Below are 19,203 nucleotides of genomic sequence, written 5' to 3'. Positions count from 1 at the left end.
TTTTTGAATTATACTTAATCTGCTGTAATATTTATTGGGTACATGCTTGGATTATTTCCATGATATTTTGTCATTTGCAATGCACTTGTTAGGTTACTGTCTGTTTCCTGCCCCCAAAATGATTTACAAGAGAAAGGGCTAAATTCAAGAATACAACTGTAATTTCAATGTTATTTTATGTCACTCAGTGTGACTGGTACTATGGGAACAGTAGCCGTGGAAAAAAAGTTGAGTTTATCCCCCTCACACACACACAAACACTATTTGTTCGGTGTGTTTTACTTTTTTAAATTTACCCCGATGAGGGCTGACTTAAAACTACTGCTTCAAATAACATGGAGAAAATAAACGCTGTGCAGTGAAAACAACATGAGTTATGATTGCTGATGTGGAGCTTGCTTTTGTATGGTCTTATTTCCGTTCTACAAACACTTTTCTTAGTATAAAAGTTTTAAGAAAATTACAAAATTATATAAGGACGTAAAATATGTAAATTACTATCTAATTAAATATTAATACATTTCATATCAATGATATAATCAGATCAGTAATCTGAATTGTGCATTATAAAGTGAATGTTAAGTCAATTTGGAATTCTTTTGAAAAAGCATCGCTGCATGAAACCTATGGTTCTTTCGTATTTCAACATTATCAATTAAGAGATATTTCACTGACCCTTTTTTTTAAATATATATATAAGATAGCTTCAAAGATTATGCATGAATCTTTTTTCAGATCAAATCACTAAGTATGGTAACCTTAAAATTTGCTAAATGGTGGCTTACAAAACATTTTAATAGCTGAAATTCATATGTAATTTTAATTCTCAGTAATTTTATTAAATGCTTCAATATGGTATATATATACACTCTTTTGAAAAAAAAAATCAAAGCACCAAGAAGGACTTTTGCAATTGTGACGAAATTTGGTATGCAAAAACATCTCGATGGAACGTGCAAATGATTAAAGTTTCAAGGCAAATGAACAGGAATTGCAATCATAGTGCACATTTCAGTGCACAATTTGCAAAGTATAAAACCAGTAACAGAGGTGGAAATTTTATCTTTTTATGTTGCTACCATTGTAATTCCGTAAAGAAGCAACTAAAAACGCCATTACGACGATATCGAAGACCTTACAGGCAACTAAACGACTTCAAACGTGGTTGCATTGCAGGGTTGCGTGAAGCTGGGTGGTTATACCGAGCAATAGGCCGCCACTTGAGCGTAGAGACGCTGCTGTGCAAAGATGTTGGCAGCAATGGTTGCTACAAGGAAAGTGCTGACGAAATGTAGGCTCTAAAAGGCCAAGGAGCACGAATGCGAGGCAAGGTAGGACGATTGTTCACCAGGCCCGAAATGCCCCAACGGTATCATTGTCGACTATTCAATGCACTACAGCCACGTCTATACCTCCCGTGGTACCATCCACCATCTCACAGTGATTGTCTGAGCCGGGGTTCCGCTCACAGAGGCCTTTGCCTTAGACCCCACAACATCGGCGGAGTCGTCTGGAGTGGTGTCACAGCCGATCATCATGGCTTCCATCAGACTGACATCATATAGTGTTCAGCAATGAATCCCGTTAAAGTCTTGAAGCAGATGACCCCCGTGTATGTGGCTGGAGAGGACGGGGGCCAGCGGTCCCAATCAGCCTTTGTTTTTACAAAGGCATACAGCCATAACCCCTGGTGTGATAGTGTGGGATGCTATTTCTTACGACAGCAGGTCAACTTCCATACATCTTTAACAGCTCAACGATATGTTGATACCATCCTGCAGCTGGTTACATTACCTTTCATGACATGTCATCCGGGTGCCATTTTTCTACAAGATAATGCCAGGTCACATAGCGCTTGCATATTTCTGGACTATCTCCATGTGGTTGATACTCTTCCTTGGCCAGCAAGGTCACCTGACCTTTCACCAGTCAAGCATGTCTGGGACATGGTAGGCCGTCAGATTCGAGCAACACAAAATATCGCAGATCTAAAGCGGCAACTGATTAATGCCTGGCAGAATGTGTCGCAGGATTACATTAGGAACTGCCTCGACGAATTCAAGCATGCATTGCCGCCAAGGGCAATTTGACCAACTACTAATTTGAACACTCAATGGGTGATTGTGAGCTGTTAACAGGTACTATGACCTTGATTTTTTAAATTATTTTATTATCTTTGCATGAGCAATACGCATATTCAATTTCATAAAAAACAACCACTTCCTTCATGGTGCTTCGATTTGTTTGCAAAAGAGTGTATATATAGTATATGTGTGTGTTTGCATTTAAAACTTTTGTGTGTTCATGGAAGAGGGATTATAATAAGACATGGTAATTAATTAGAACTGGTGAACTTAATTAGATAATATAGTGCTTTATAAAATAGCATCATTAAATATTAATTTACTTATTTAGCACAAAAGAATTCCATTTGGATATACAATCAAAAGTTGTTAATTCGGAATGATCTATAATCCGGACCTCAAAACTAAAAACTTTCTGCGCATGCGCCGCGTTGACACATGCGCATAGGTGTTTGCGCGTGCGCGTAAGACCTTTTACGACTGCGCATATGAGTGTGCGCAAGTGCAGAATACGTTTTCGCGTGCGCGTTTTATGTATAATGGACGTATAAGCTAAAATTATCTAATTATCTATTTCAGTTAATGTTGATGATTGCGTTGTTCCTTAATTTTCGAATTGGATCCGGCTTATTATTTTTTGCAGACTGTAAGAGCAATTTTATAAAACTAAGCTTAAACTTTCGATTATATCAAATAGAATTTCCGATATATATTTGTTAATATGTAAAGGATCTAAAGCGAAAGTATGTTTTGAAATCCGAAATCTGTTTATCAATTTCACGCTGCTCGGCGGGGGGAACGCCGCGACGTAATGAATTGGAAGTTGATCTGTCAACACTATCCTTATCTTCAGGGCAGATGTTTTTATTTTATTTGGCTTATAATTTCTTTACCAAATGTAGTATTTCATCTCGATATGCTCCGTCTTTGATATGATTTAAAACAAGTTCCTAGTCGTTATAATTCGCTTCCGATAGCGAAGAAAAGTGACAGAGGTTATTGAAAACGAAAAAATTTCGATTGACAAATTAGTCGGTGTTCTCGACACAGCAATTATAGGACTTGAACAGCGGAACTTTGTAACTGAACAAGAAATTATGTCTCTTTAATAGAATTAAAGAGAAAGTATTATCACATGAAACGAAGCAAAACTTAAACAACTTACATTGAAAGAAATGTTTAATAAAGTAAACAAATAAATATTAAGCTTTTTCTTTTTGCAAATTTTGATACCCTTTAGATCATAATTGTTCTTTATTTCATAAATTACGGTTTCATATTTTTAATTTTAGAATTTCTGCATGCCATCTTACGAGATTTAAACTGATGATCTATAATCCGGAAAAATCGATAATCCGGAATCGCCGAAGTCCCGACGAGTCCGGTTAACGACTTTTGACTGTAATATATATGTATCAATATTTTCAAAAACAGTCTATAAGGAAATTACCCTATCAGAAACCATGCAATTAAAAAAAAAAAACTTGCTGAATATTAGTAGTTTGTCCAAGATTCAGAGTCCTAGTGGAAGATAATCTGCATGGGAATTGAGCAGATAATCGCCGCATTAAATTACATTACCCTTATCCTTAGAATTGAAAATTTTCAATATTGCAGATAATTATACAATTTCACTTTCTAAATGGTAGTATGGGAATTTCAAATGGATAACCAAAGATAAATGCATAAGTATTAAAAAAATTAATTTCATTTCAGATGCTAAAATACAAAGATATTGCGAGTTAAATACATAATATCAGACTTAAGTCTTTTAGGTTGTAAGTACGCATGTGCAGAATGTGAGGAAAATACATTTTTCTTAGTTTTATTTTTTTTTACATCCTTATAAACAGTAGACAGATCTTAGCAACACTAAGGAAAAAAAAATGGTTATCCAACTTTTTTTAAATGGCATTATTCTCAGGTGCTATATTTAAATATACATTTCTAATTACAACTATGAAATACATTTAGAATATTCCCCCTTTTTTATACACACTGGATTTGAACCAGGCAATCCAGTGTATTCATACAGTAAGATATTATAAATACTATTTAAAATAATTTTTGGTGGTTATGCCAGTGATAATGTGATTCAATCTATGTTTTTAATGGAAATCAAAACATATAGAGTCATATTTGAAATACTTTAAATATGAAGAAAATTGTAAATCAGACTGTCAGTGAATCTCATGTTACATTTAAGAAAATACTACATAAATATTTTCATCAAAATATTTATTTCCAGTAAGACTTTACATAAAAAAAAAAAAAATTGTGTATTGCACAAAATAACATGCTAGACTAAAAATACAGCATCATTATTGCTATTACTGGATATATTTATCTCATTACAAGCTTAAGGAAAAATTTACATTTTGGTCCCAGAAGTGGTTACAATAAAACATCTCATAAAATGAAATGGAAAGAGTGAAAAAATTAACTAAATGAAAATAATCTTTTTAAGTGCAGCAAAATTTTAATTTATAATAAAACTTCAGATCTTTAAATTTTGCTTCCAAATAAAAAAAAATTTTGAACTATGATACAAGATAAACATTCATTTTACTTAATACACAGATATGCAGTTTCAGGTTAATTAAAAAAATTACTTAACTTTCATCATAAATCTCGATAGTTCCCGACTGTGCTGATTAGAAAATAAAAGTCTGCTTATAAAAATATGTTTAATGCTATTATATACAAACATATCACTTATTTTCAGATATTATTTGAATTAGACAAAACCAGCTGTCACAGAAAATAACCAACTGTCTATATACAATAATATATATAATCTCTAAAAATTTACAAAATATGAATTTATACTATTTCTTTTTCAAAAAGCCAAACATTCCTCCTTTTTTCTTTTCTTTGATCTTACGGTCAGTTGGAACAACTTCCCCTTCAGATGATCCTTCTGATGATGTGGTTCGTGAGCGGACTTCTAACGTTGAAAATGGACGGACTTGAGTTCCTGGTATAGGTTGTACCTTATGGGGTAATGACATATGTCTCGCATGAGATGTTTCAGTAGTTTCGTAGGTCTAAAAATTAAAAGCACCATAATGTTATTTTGTAGCAACTGCATTTCAGTGTGTGCAATATTCTGTATTTTGTTTATTTTCTGATAAAAGAAGAGTAAATCTTCCATGTTTAAATTTTAAGTTTTTCATCCATATATTAAGAAAATACTTCAATATAAACACTTCAAGAACTATAAATATGTTTTAATTATAAAACTTATGAATTTCTTGGTTACATTTAATATAATTGAAATCAATATCCTCATAATTTACTTTTTCTGTAATAAATTATAAAATTTTTTATAAATTCTGAAGTTATATTATTAAAATCTGAGTCACGGTTACTGTATGTTCTCTTGATTTAACACTTTAAATTCAATTATGGTTTAGCTTCTTATAAGACGATTAATATACATTGGTAATTTAATATTAACTGTGCTGTTAATAAGAAAACCATGAATTCTATTAGTAATACCCTAGAGAGAAAAAGATTTCTTTTAGTAGCATTTAGTAGGGCACCATACAAACAGTATATATTCAAAGTTTTGTTTAATACAGAAATGAAAATATGGATGCCAATTTTATAGTGTTAATATTTTATCAAATGCTTAATAATGAATTTTATTATATAATTTTTAAAATGGGAGAACATTATATGCACTTTTTTAAGTTTTCTAAAGTTCAAAATAAGATGGCTACCACAAAACAGTCTGGTTTTAAAAACTGTGATTATACTTGCCTCAGCTATACAATTCTTGCTTTATTTATTAAGCAATAAAAAAATGCAACTTACTTGTCTGTATTGTGTGAAATCGGAGTTTTGTCCCTTCAGCTCTTGCCTTCGATACACAGCTTTAAAAAGAAAAATAAATATAAAATTTCTTGAGTACTATTAAGAAAAAGAAATTAATCTCCTTTCTACATCCATATTAAATTATTACTCCAAAAGAAAAAATATTAGTGATTTAAATATTAAGCAACAACTTTTTATTTAAAAATAATAAAAATATGTTTTAAAAATATAGGTAATTTGATTTAGCAGCAAGTAAAACTAATTAATTCATTAAGTAAAAGTTTAAAGACTCTAAATGGAATTCGATCACTCTTTAAATACTAATTTTTAGGAGGATAAATTATACTTTTGTTTCTGTTGATAATAAACTTCTAATTTACAGCTTCCATTTTTCTAAAATATTACATATAAAGACAATACAATACTTTGCATTTTGACAGAGAAAAGTAGAAGGTTCCCTGCCATAGAATCTTACCATGCTTATCCATTTCACCATCTGACATAGGATGCCAATCATCATCTGAATCAGGGACATTATGACTACGCAAAGCTGCAGGAGGGGGTTTCTGAGGCAGGGGAGGGGGTGCAGAATTTACAGATAAACTAGAATGATCTAATTATGGGAAATAACACAAAATAAATAATAAGAAATAAGACACACATTTTTAAAACACAAAATATAAATGAATGGTACTGTGCAGCAAAAGAAGAAATAAATAAATAAGAAAAAAAAAAAAAAAATACAGTAACATATAAGGGAAAACATATGCTCATATAAACTAACTCATTTAAGTATTACATATTTCTGAATATAAATAACAAGAGATAAAATTTTAGTACAGATTTTTAAAACAAACTGAAAACTGTGTATATAAGCAAAAAATTTTAAAATGTCCTATAAATCAAGCTATGTATATTACGGAAATTGGGAATAACTGGTCACCTGCCTTAAATGGGCTTATTGAATTTTTCATCAATCATTTCACCTTCTGTTTTATTTTGAAATTTATCTCAACTACTTTGATGGTTTTGGGTCTCGAAAAACTGGGGTGACAGCATTGTAGGATGAAATTTTACTATTGATGACAGTAGTTTCTCCCAACTTTTAGGATGTATGTCATTTGGTGCTTTCACAATAGCATATTAAATTTTACTCTGTTTAAGCTATGGTAACTATTAACAAGCAGTCATAAGACTAGAGAGGTAGCAATCAAGCTACTCTCTCAATCGCTTTTACAATAAAATTTGGTTCTTCATTTCTGCTATATATTAAGATACCTAGATTTAAAAAAAAAAAAAAAAAAAAAAAAAAAAGAAAGGTTTTAGATTTTAAATTACGTTCGAAGGGGCATTTTTTTTTAACATTTTGTGTGTTACCTTTATTTATTAAATATCTTGTTCTTCGCACTTATTCAGTTCAAGAGAAATATCGTAAAATAATTTTAAAATGAGCATATCTTTAGGATTTTCGATACAGTCTCACACGCTGGAGATAAAAATGTTTTCCCTGTACAACGTTGCCATGGCTCGCTTTGAAATCCTCGAGTTTGTTAATCAAAAATTTGTTGAAGTTTTACAAAATAGGAAATCGATAATAAAACAAATTTCAAATTAGGGCTTCCAGATGCGCATATTCGGTGGAAGATTACGTTATTCAAAATCTGATGGGTCTAGGTACTGTTTTTTTATCACAATGCAAGAAACATACATACATTTATGCAGATTCTTCATTATTTAATTTCTTTCAATATAACACAAGGTATATGGTGGCAACAATTTGAAAAGTGAACCAACATTAAAAGTTTTCAACACAAAACGTAAAATCGAAATTAATAGCCCTTCTGGTCTAAAAATGACCCTAAAAAAAGGGGGGAGGATTGCATATTTTTCTAACTTTACACTAAAATTTATGATTTTTATTAAGCAATCATATGGATGGAACTGAAGAAGATAGTATGCATAAGACATGTGATAATGATGTTAATGATTAAATGGAAGACATTTCATTCACCAAGACTTGCCTTTAACAGAAAGAGATCTCCAAAAATTGCTAGACAATTTCAAAATGGATAATTTTGAATAATGTATATTAGGATTAAATTAAAATATTTATTCAATTTTTTAACATATAATATTTCTTCAATGAAATTTTTGCAAATCATTTTGCATTTGTATATAATGCCATCATTAACTCCAGCAGTGAAAAACTTATTAAATATTCTTGGTTTATACATGGAAATAGTAGTAATTAATTTTCAACATCATTCTGTGACCTGCTAGACTTTCTGTGACCTACTAGACTGCGCAAACAACAACAGCATGTGGCAGTCCTCAGTCTGGATCTGCAAAGTGCATTTGACTCCCTGTGGTGGCCGGCAATCCTAGAAGCTTTACATGCAGCTAACATCCCAAATAACATCCTACAGATTTTTAAAAGTTATCTCAGTAACCGCAGCTTCATCGCTGTTCACAATGGTGGAATAATTACCAGGCCACAGCAAAGAGGCTGCCCACAGGGATCATGCGCAGGTCCAGACCTGTGGAACTTAACATTTAACTCGATTCTAAAAGCAGAATGGCCGGCTCACACAACAGTCGCAGCCTTCGCAGATGATGCCACTTTCGTGGTCAGTGGGAAAAGCCGCGTCATCCTTGAACAAAACTGCAAGGAAGTCATTGACATGTTCTATGACTGTTGCAAGGCTAAGAAGCTTAACATCTCGCATTCAAAATCTAAATATATCATCTACCATAAACTGGGCCAGACTTTACAAAGAAACCCGACAATTACGATGGCAGGTCACAGGATTAAAAGAGTTAAAAAGATGAAGCTCCTAGGTATCATACTAGATGAAGGCTTTACCTGGATCCTCCATTTAAGATCGCAAAGAACAAAAGCATTAAAAATAGCCATGAATCTAAGGAAAATGCAAGACTCCAAATGGGGACTGCTTCCCCATATTCTAAAGATCCTATACTCTGCAGTAGCAGAAAAGATCATGATCTACGGGGTGGCAATCTGGGCAAACCCCATGACCTGCAGGAAACAAAAAATTCTTCAAAGTTCCCAAAGACCTTTCATACTGGCGATTACAAAGGCATATCGAACAACATCGACAGCAGCCGCAGCAGTTCTGGTGGGACTAATCCCGTTATCAATAAAAGCACAGCAGGAAGCCGCAATTACAATGTTTTCCCAACTGCATAGAAAAGCACTATTTGGGGAGCTCAGCTATGACCCTGCAGACTTTAAAAGTTTTTAACCTTAAAGAGTTTAAAAGTTCAAAACTTAAAACGCACCCTTCAGATTACGGGAAAGGTGTTGTAACTCGCTTCGCCCCTGAATTACCACCATTCATAGAGGACCCGGGCTTCATGATTTACACGGATGGGTCGAAGATGGACAATGCAGTCGGCAGTGCATATACAGTTTTCCATAATGGCACTGAAGTGCAAACCTGGAAGTGCCATATGTCTCCACACAATTCGGTCTTCCAGGCAGAAGCCCTTGCTTTGCTGAAAGCAATAGAATGGGCACAAACTACCACAGCAGAAGATTTTACAATCTATACTGATAGCCTATCGGTACTGTACGCCATCAACGACCCACGCTACACCTCCCCACTCGTGTCCCAAATTCAGGAGACACTAAGAAATACGAGTCCGGTCCAAAAAATTGAAATCTCTTGGGTAAAAGCGCACGTTGGTGCCCAGGGCAACGAACGTGCAGATACCCTGGCAAAAGAGGCAGCACAGGACCGGGATGCGGTGCAAATACACCCACCTTTACTATAGTCACTTCTCAAGCGGCAGACTTGGCAGTCAGCTCTGTCGCAGTGACAGCAGGAATGGAACACGTCGCCACAGAGTCAGCGAACTTTCGAATTCATACAAAAAGTGGACACAGAACGACTCATATTTGCACCCTTCTTAACAAGATTCATCACAGGACATGGGCCGTTTCCGACCTACTTCGCAGAGAGAAATATATCCTCCACAGACCTATGTGTCTGCGGAAAAATTGGGTCCCCCGACCACTACCTGACGGAGTGTCAACTCACCACACAATGGCACATTAAACTCCCATCGAATAATGTGGCCACCTTTAAAAGATTCGTGCTGAAACAACCACGACTTATGGACAAAATCAAAAAGATCATGGATCACTTAGAAGTACTGGGGCAGGAGCTCTGCAGCCCTGCATAGGTGCCGCACATGCCAGTTTCTGTAACACACGTGGCAAAGTGAGTACCTCGCTAGCATATATGCTCAGCGTGCCACAGATGCATTAACAATGTACCTCAGCATGCACTGTACCCATCGTACACGCACCAAGAGAATAATGCATAGACAAGTGTATAGTGCAGTCTAGAATTCTCTTACAGTTTATGTCCGCCTGTTTCTTATGTACATCTCTACCAGCCAAAGTGTAAATTTCTAATATCATGTTGTCAAGCTTTTAAGAGGCTCAGCCCCTGTAGTAGGCATGTATTAAATATTCACATTAATGTGCACTTCATAATATGTCGAATCCACATAGTATTTAGTGTTCTCATATGCGTATATGCCTGCATATTTCAGTGTATTGCATTCACGTGTATGTAACAGTAGTATAGTATAATTGTTTAATCTTATTTACGTGTACTGTATTCACGTATTATCAGTGTATTGTATACACGTATATGTTACAGTAGTATAATTGAATAGTTGTATAATCTAATTCACGTGTATTTTTGTGTACATGGTACTTACGTATCAGTGTCAATGTATATCAGTGTAAAGTATATTAGTGTGTCGCATTAATGTGCATTGGTGTATTGTGCCTATGTTTTAGTGTATTTTGTATTAGTGTGAAACATTTATGTATATTGACGCATCGTGTCATTGGTTTATTGTGTTTATAAATATATTCTAGCATCATGTTGTCATGTTTCAAGATCTAAGAACATACAGAGTAACACCTGTAGTAGTACTGTGTATTATTAATATTTACACAAAAGTGTATTTTAAAATATATAGAATTTACGCAGTATCTATGTGTATCAATACTTAACTTTTTTATATATTGTAACTTAGCGTAAGTTTCTACCTATCTCAGTGTATTGTATCCACGTGTATGTTACAGTAGTATAATAGAATAATTGTATTATCTTACCTATGTATATTTTTGTGTACATGGTACTTATGTATTAGTGTCAATGTACACTAGTGTGTCACATTTATGCGCACTGGTGTATTGTGTCTATCTTTTAGTGTATAGTATATTAGTGAATTATTGTATATTATACTGGTGTATAGTATATTAGTGTATAGAATACTGGTGTATAGCATATTAGTGTGTCACAATTATGTGTATTGGTGTATTGTGTCTATCTTTGAGGTTACAGTATCTTAGTGTATTGCATTATGTACATTGACGCATTGTGCGATTACACGATCAGGTCTATTTGTAAACTACTATATTTATGTCTATTTAAAGTTTCAGCTACAGATAGTTGCAGGGTCCGGACAGCACCCGAGTAGTCATTGTAAGCCGTCCGGGTGTGCGGCCCTGCTGTCACCTGCTAGAAGCAATATATGCAAGAAGAAATTGATATTTATGTATCAATCAAGAGTGTTTTTTTAAAATAACACAATATTGATAATTCTTATCATGGTTTATACAATTACTTTCAGTAATAATGTAGTTATACAAATATATGATCTACATAAATTTTACAGGCATTGAAATTTTTTTTTCTGAATTTTAAAATATCTGCCACAGAGAGTAAAGATTAAATTATTTCTGTTTGAAAATTATACGAATATTTAGAATTAAAAAAAATCCTGAAAATTGTTTTATTACTAGAACAAAAAGATTTCCCAGATGTTTTGTTTATTTATTAACATAGCTACATCAGCTTCACAGCAGAGCCTCATGCTGCCAATGAGATAGCTGTATAATCTTGTTAGTAGTACTGATACTTCTACTAAATCAAATTCCTAACAAGCTATTAAGCTTAGAATTTGAGAAGCCCATGAAATCATTTTGCATATTCTCACTGTGATTTTTGACACTGGAACAGTGCAAATCCACTATAGAGTTAACTGCCAAACAAAAGAATTTGGATATTGCATTTGATTCTGTATAATCTTTCAAGAAATGCCCATTAATGTTATTTGACAAAGACAGTTATTTCAGAAATAACAAGGCATTTAAAAGCAATATATGAATTATATGCATGATCTTTAAAATACAACGTGACCAGCAAGTCCCTTTACACCTGAACAAATGCATGTAACAATGTAAGATAGTAAATCATAAGATTGGAACCTCTCATTCTGATCACTGATATGGCAGCAATGCTCCTCACATGTACTTCAATGCGATTTCTGCACAGCTGCCCGGGGAGAAGAATAAAGTCTGTGCAATGACCAGTTCATTGTCTTGCCCTCCTATGCTTGGTGGTAAACAATGGCAGATACCAGCGACTTCAGTTTGGAGCAGCATTTAGTAACAAATGCATGTGTCCATGAATTAAAGCAAAGCAACGAAAATATGGCACAGGTGATTGATAAGTAGCAACCAAGTTGTCAGAATATGAGCACATAGGAAAGAGAAGCTTTTCAGCTGGAGAGAGTTTTGGATGTCCCCTGCTTTGGTCGTCCATCAATCCGAGGGGAAACATGTTGAATTTAGTTCGTCAGGGATGCGTTCACCCTGAAACTCAACCAAAGTGCCTGTAGCACAACTTGGAATTAAAAGGGGAACTGCAACTCCACATGAAAATTTACTTAGGCCTGCAAGCATTCCAGCCAATGGCCATTAATGAACTAATAGATTATGATTAAAACCGGTGGCAGGATGTATGCAGGATTGTGTTAGAGGCCTTCCCCAAAATTGTTTCAAAAAGAGAACAAATTTTAACTATATTCCTTCAATGTGGCAATTCATTTATAAAGACTGAATGAAATTTATGACATCCATTTTAAAATTCTTTTTCTAATTGTTAGCTGTCAAGCTGACTGCAAAGAAACTGCAAACTCTTTCACAATGATCCATAAAGAATTTTAATACATGCTTATTTTCTTGTTGCAAACATCATCAACATAAATAAATCATTTACATTTCAATACAAGTGAATTCTACATAAAAAGTATATAAATACCAACCATTGTCACTGTAAGAGCTTGAATTTTCTTCTATACTACGATGGAACTCTCTAGTTGTATGAATAGAATTGCGATTGGTGGATATAGCCGTACCATTATGATGATGAACTGCAAAGAATATTATGTTTATAAGGAAAACTATTTTTAAGCAAATTACACATACAGTACAGAATCTAAGATCCACCCTCCTTCAGATTTCAGGTATTCGATATTGGGGATTTTTCTACATATTAGGTCATGAGGTTAAATTTAGTAAGATGACATATAGAAATTATAAAATTAAAAACATGACGAAGTGATTTATGAAATAAATGAAGCATTTGTGACTTTGATTCAAAATTTACCAAAAAGTGTCAATATTCGTTTGCTTTTAATATTTGCTATTAAACATTTCTTTCAGTGAAAGTTGTTTATTTTGTTTTTCCCCCTCTCTAACACTTTAATTCTATAAATAGATATAATTTCTTTTCAGTTACGAACTTCTGTTGTTCCTGTAACTGCTGCACAGTTAATTCCCACTAAATTCTCAATCAAAATTTGTCCATCCTTAATAACCTCTTCATCTCTTTCTTCTATTAGTAATGATATTTTCAGAATTTAGAACCATACTACAGATTTCGCTCTCCATTAACTGATTGATGATTTAGGCAGTGTTGTTGCAATGAACAACTTCTGTTATAGCATCTTCATTTATAACTATGTCTCTTCATTTCTTAAAAAACTCCCTTAACTGTAAAATTTTGTTTTTTATTTGCAATATCTGAACACCTTCAAATTTGAAGCAATCATCATAAAGCTCAGCTAGTGTCTGATATATGCTATTTGCAAAGTATTATGAAATTGGTGATTAAAGCCATGTTTTAGTCTAATTTTGCCACTTAATTTTGTCTTGCTTTTACCGCATGCTGATGAAGTTAAGTCTGAATTGTATTAGTTATTAAACTTACACCAATTTCCTGCAAATGCTCAAGGCTCAACCGAGTCCTGCAAGGCTTATCCAGGGCCAGCACTAGACATTTTGCAGCCTGGTGCAAATCTCTGTGGGTCCAAAATTCTGTTGAAATTCTAAAAATTTTAACCTCCTCTAAATTATGCCACATCAGCTCTGGTACCAGTCCTGAGTTTATCTCAATAACAAATCAGTTATTCTCAATTCAAATGGCACTAAATATAACCTTTTATCCTATAATTTACAATCTATTTTTTGCAGATGGAAAGAAATTTCTGTTGAATTTCTCCCAATCAACAGCATCAAATTTACATGAAGACTGTAATCATTGCCGAGCATAATTAATGTCAGTGTAATATAATACTGTTTAATGTTCTTTGGTATTCAGTTATATTTATGTGTATTAATAGTCATGGGGTGATGAAAACAAAGCATTCAAAAAAAAAAAAAAAAAGGGGGGGGTCTGTATTTCGGACTTTGTACTACATTTTAAATGTTTAAAACACTTTCAAGTATAATTTCTCTCAGGATTAAAACTACAAAATGTATTTATTAATACAAAACAACAATTCTCTAAAGATTAAATATATATTTTCATGCAAGAAGTTAATATGTCATACATAACAACAAATATTTCGACTATCATATTTAATTATAGATAGCAGCATACATGATTCCATTTTACCATGCTTGGTTATTTTCATTAGAAATGAAATACATGATGATAGTGTCATTATATTTACAGCATACTCAATAAAATGATAATCTAATGTCAGATATATAAAATAATATTGAGTTACTATAAACAAAATAGTTAGGTGGCATATTCTACAGATAATTATTTCATCGGAAAAAATAAATTTAAAGTAGGTTAATGCACAATGATAAAAATTCCCCCCACTCAGAATATGATATCAGTGAAATTTGCAGCAATGAGTTTCATATACATGGGAATGTATGAATAGATAAACAACTATGAGAACATTATAGTTGATATGAATTTTCATATAATTAGTCAAACTTGGATCTCTCATATATCATCACAACTGACAATAACATTATATCTATATAAAAGTTTTTAAAAAAATCTACATTATTACATATGTCTACTTAACACAGATAGTGATCACAAATATTATTATTACCATTATTATCATAATTATTCATACACTATACTAACCAAAGATGTGCTGCCAGTGAAATTTTATTCTTTTAAAACAGAGTTATTACTTTCATTTCCAAAAGAGAGAAGCTCTCACATTTCAATTACTTCTGGAATATTTATTACCATGCATATAAAGTGGAGAATGTATCTTCATTCTGATGATAAAAATTTAACTCAGCTCAAACCATTTGGCATTGAATAACAGTATCTGGTTTTGCCCATAAAAATAAGTTGAAGAAAAAAATATTAAAAGCAAACTTAGTTTGAAAACATTATGAGAAGCATATTTCTATTTTAAAACTATAGCAGTGATAATCTTGACTATCTACCATTATTAATAAAAAAGTTATACTTGTCTTTTCATACAAAATGCTCATGGAAAAAAAAAAAAAAAAAAAGCCAATGAGCATGTTATGAAAATCAAATGTCCCCCCTAAAAAAAAGATCGAGATATTGCAGCAATAAAAAACCATAAAACTGCAAACTGGTTATTATGATTAGGAAAAAAAAAAAATTCTCACTTACCACCAGGAAATGATGACCTAGGAGCTACGGCTGGTGGTGCAGCATGCTGTTGACTTTGGAACATTTCAATACGACTTTTAACAGACACTGAAGATTCCTGACTATTTAGCCTACTTGGTGGATCTGAGAGAGGTCGAGAGGGGAGGTTTCGCGGTGGAATTGGGGGTTTCTGCTTTTCTCGTAATAAAGCTTCCTCATACGGAGGTGGATGTGATCTTGATAGAGAAGATCTATCAGTAACTACTTGGTTTGAAGTGTGTGACATTATAGCACGTCTAAGTTCAGGTGTTGACCCTTGGCTAGATGTTGCTGAAGTAGTTTCATGATTATCATTGACATGTGCTCCAGCTGTACTATCTTCACTCACAACTGATGCTTTTTGGCTAGAATTTACACTATCGGAACTGTTACTTTTACGAGTTTCATATCGCATTAACTGCATGCTTGGCGGTAAAGCAGCATGAAATGCTATTTTATTCATCCAATCATACATAATTTTCTCATTATGAGCCATAAACAGAAATTCAGCCCCATCAACTAACTGTAATCTAAAAACGTGTTTCTTCTTTGTGTAATCAGCTGCCTTTGAGCATTTTGCTTGCAGAAGACTCACAGGTGGTGCAGCAGCATTGTTATCCACAAAAGCTTCTTTATCTTTGAAAAAACAAAGAAGCTGCCCACAAACAACAGTATAGTAAGTTTTCCAGGACCTAATAGTAGCTCTTTTGCCACCACTTTGCAATTCTTGCTTACGATCAAGAAAACCTTCAATTTCAACAGGAGGTAAATCTGCAGGAGTTCTCTGGCGCCGGAAACTTTGGGTGCGCCTTCGGGTAGTGAAGCTTGGAGTTCTCTTTGGCTTCTTTTGTCTTTCATCTAACCTCATACTTTCAGATCGTTTCATGTGAGCTGGAGATTCTGGTTTCCATGGACTTAAGCCTTCAACTCTCATACTTTCACCCCGTTTAACAGATAGTTTATCTCCATCTAAACTCTTCTGACTGGATGCTCGGAAAAGACCAGGAGGATGGCGAATTTCAGGAATATTTTTTGGGGATGATAATGGTGATATCTCATTGCCATCAATTTCATACTCTTCACCGGGCTTCTTCAAAACTATCTCTTGTGTACGCCTTCTTTCATCTTCCCTTCTTCTTTCCTGTTAAAAATATTTACATTGATATCAAAGGATTCATAATAAAGGATAAAATAAACAACAAAATTTAATATATGACCAATACTCACTTCCAGAATACGTTTCTGTTCCTTTCGTTTTATAGCATCCAACCTCTCCTGTTCTTTTCTTTGTACTTCTGCTTTTCTATTACGTTCTTCTTCTTCTTTTTGCCTTGCAAATGCTTCTTCCAACTACAAAATTAAGGAAATTTAAGTATCATAATACATCAATATGAAAAAATTATTTTATCCCAGTAAATAAGGACAGAAAAAAAAAGAGAGAAAGAATAATAAAATCATAAGAATTCTAAAAAATGCATTTAGTTCTGCAAAAGACTTAATGAATTTCCAGACAGGGATAAAAATAAAAGATGAATAGTGAGCAGTTCTTAGCAATAAGTTTAAATCTGGAAAAAGGATAGCAAAGAATATTCACTGTTCTAAAAGATTAATGAATAAAATAATAAATGCAACAGAAAACAAATGAAAGTTGTTATTATTAACAACTAGATTAAAATATAAAGATTCATGTGAAATAATAATGCATTCATTTAGGGAAAAAGTAATTTTAACTGAAATAATGAACTACTTTTTAATTTATTCATTTTTTTTTCAAGATTTTCCTATAATAACATTTAATTTTTTTTTTTCCTTTAAACAACAAAAGCACTTGATAGTACAATATAATAAATAATTATTATTGTGTTAAAAATAAGAATAAAAGCTTCATGAGTACTTTGGAATAATAAGGCATAGTAAAATTTAATGTTCCAGATATTTATCATGGAATAGGATATTATTATATAACAGATATTTTATCATGGAATTTTTTGTAAAAATATTTTCCACTTACATATACAGAGTGGCCAAAATATTTCTGACACCTGCTAATAACTTCCTGATTCAATATTAGCTTTGACAACAACTGATATTCTGAGCATGAACTCAACATTAGCCCATGTTGATATATTGGCAGCTGTAAGTTTTTTAAATCTAAAAGATGGCATTTCTAATACTTCTAAATTTAACTCTAAATACTCAATAATGTGGAAGTCAATGAACTGAAGAGGTCATGGAAATAATTTCAATTTTAGATTACATTTTTAAAACAATTTTGAGACTATGAGTTCATGATAAGAAGGTACAATGCTCCTGCCACTACTGATCAACAGCATCAACGAAGGAATATCATAAATAAAAATGAATTATGCAATGGTATTGAGGTAAGCTGTGATGTTCAGAATTGCTTCCAGACACATCAAGAAACTTTCTGCACTTCAGAAACATATTTTCCAAACCACAACATTACCATCACAAGCCTGAAAAGTTATTATTAGGCAAGAAAGGCTCCTGAATTTATTATATTTGGTCAATATTTTGATCTTATCATCATATGATGAAGCAGGAAATGAGATACATTGGATAAAGCAACTTTTTTCTAATCAGCAAAGGTCCATTTTGGTGCTCTTGAGCTCACATTCACTCTTGGTCTTACTTATTTTTACACTAATTGTAGTGATACCCTATTTGTTCTCAAGAGTATGTCTTATATAAGCAATTCATTGCTGTTAAATCACTAGCAGAATATGTTAGAAAAAGGGAATATCTAATATTTTGACAACTCAGTGTATATGAAAAGTGTTACAGACAAATTCTCATTAAGATAATAAATATCAATCAGTATATTCTTTGGTTAAAATCAGATGTAGTTTTCTTTTACATGTAACAGTGATGATCTTATTATTTTACAGGCATTTTACAAAACTGCACAGCTTCTTCTTGAACACTTGTCGTACGGTGCTGGAAGTATTACATATCTGTTAAAATAACTTAAAGGTTTAGCATAAACAAAGTCCAATTGAAATACTGCAGCAAAAACGCTTAAAATATAAATTCATGTTAACCACTAGCGCTATGATTAAACTTCACGGTTGCGGTGCTGTGCGCTACAATATAACAAGCGGTAAAGTGTCTCATTTACACCGCTCTGCGCCTGCGAGTGCAATCCAGAGCTGTAGCTCGAGAAATAAACTATCTCGTTGTTAGGCGACGTGTACACTATGTTGTTTTCATTTTTGCGATAAATGCCTATCGACGTGGTGTTCACGTCGCTCGTGGTTTCAGATGAAAGCATCTCGACGTGCGTGGCATGTCTTGCGTGGCGCAAGTGGTTAATTGATCATTATCGATGTACCTGTACACAAGGTTGGAAAGTTAAATTAAAAAAATTAAGGCAGGATAAACCAAAAGGAAAAAACTACTTAATTATGTTAATATAAATTAAATATCACAGTGAATTTTCTTGTGAGAAGAAAGAGAGATTATTAAAAAGA

At 33.1% G+C, this 19,203-nt stretch overlaps 1 protein-coding gene across 3 annotated transcripts in view; it reads right to left on the bottom strand.

Moving 5' to 3' along the window:
• Positions 1-4,305: 4,305 nt before the first annotated feature.
• Positions 4,306-19,203, bottom strand: part of kst (spectrin beta chain, non-erythrocytic 5 kst) — a 329,664-nt gene continuing 314,766 nt past the window's right edge. For 2 of the 3 annotated variants that reach the window (XM_085814575.1, XM_085814576.1), the window contains 6 exons: positions 16,940-17,062; positions 15,695-16,853; positions 13,056-13,163; positions 6,379-6,516; positions 5,904-5,962; positions 4,306-5,131 (listed from right to left, as the gene is read on the bottom strand). In XM_085814575.1, the coding sequence (XP_085670701.1) occupies positions 4,913-5,131; positions 5,904-5,962; positions 6,379-6,516; positions 13,056-13,163; positions 15,695-16,853; positions 16,940-17,062 (1,806 nt within the window). In that variant the 3' untranslated portion in view covers positions 4,306-4,912. The remainder of the gene's footprint in view (positions 5,132-5,903; positions 5,963-6,378; positions 6,517-13,055; positions 13,164-15,694; positions 16,854-16,939; positions 17,063-19,203) is intronic. The other variant, XM_085814577.1, reaches the window with a different exon arrangement.

Source organism: Stegodyphus dumicola, chromosome 4, assembly GCF_044657685.1.
Source record: "Stegodyphus dumicola isolate Sdum_Otavi_A_Nest chromosome 4, ASM4465768v1".
In the NCBI taxonomy this organism is placed as follows: Eukaryota; Metazoa; Arthropoda; class Arachnida; order Araneae; family Eresidae; genus Stegodyphus; species Stegodyphus dumicola.
This window is presented reverse-complemented; position numbering and strand designations above follow the sequence as displayed.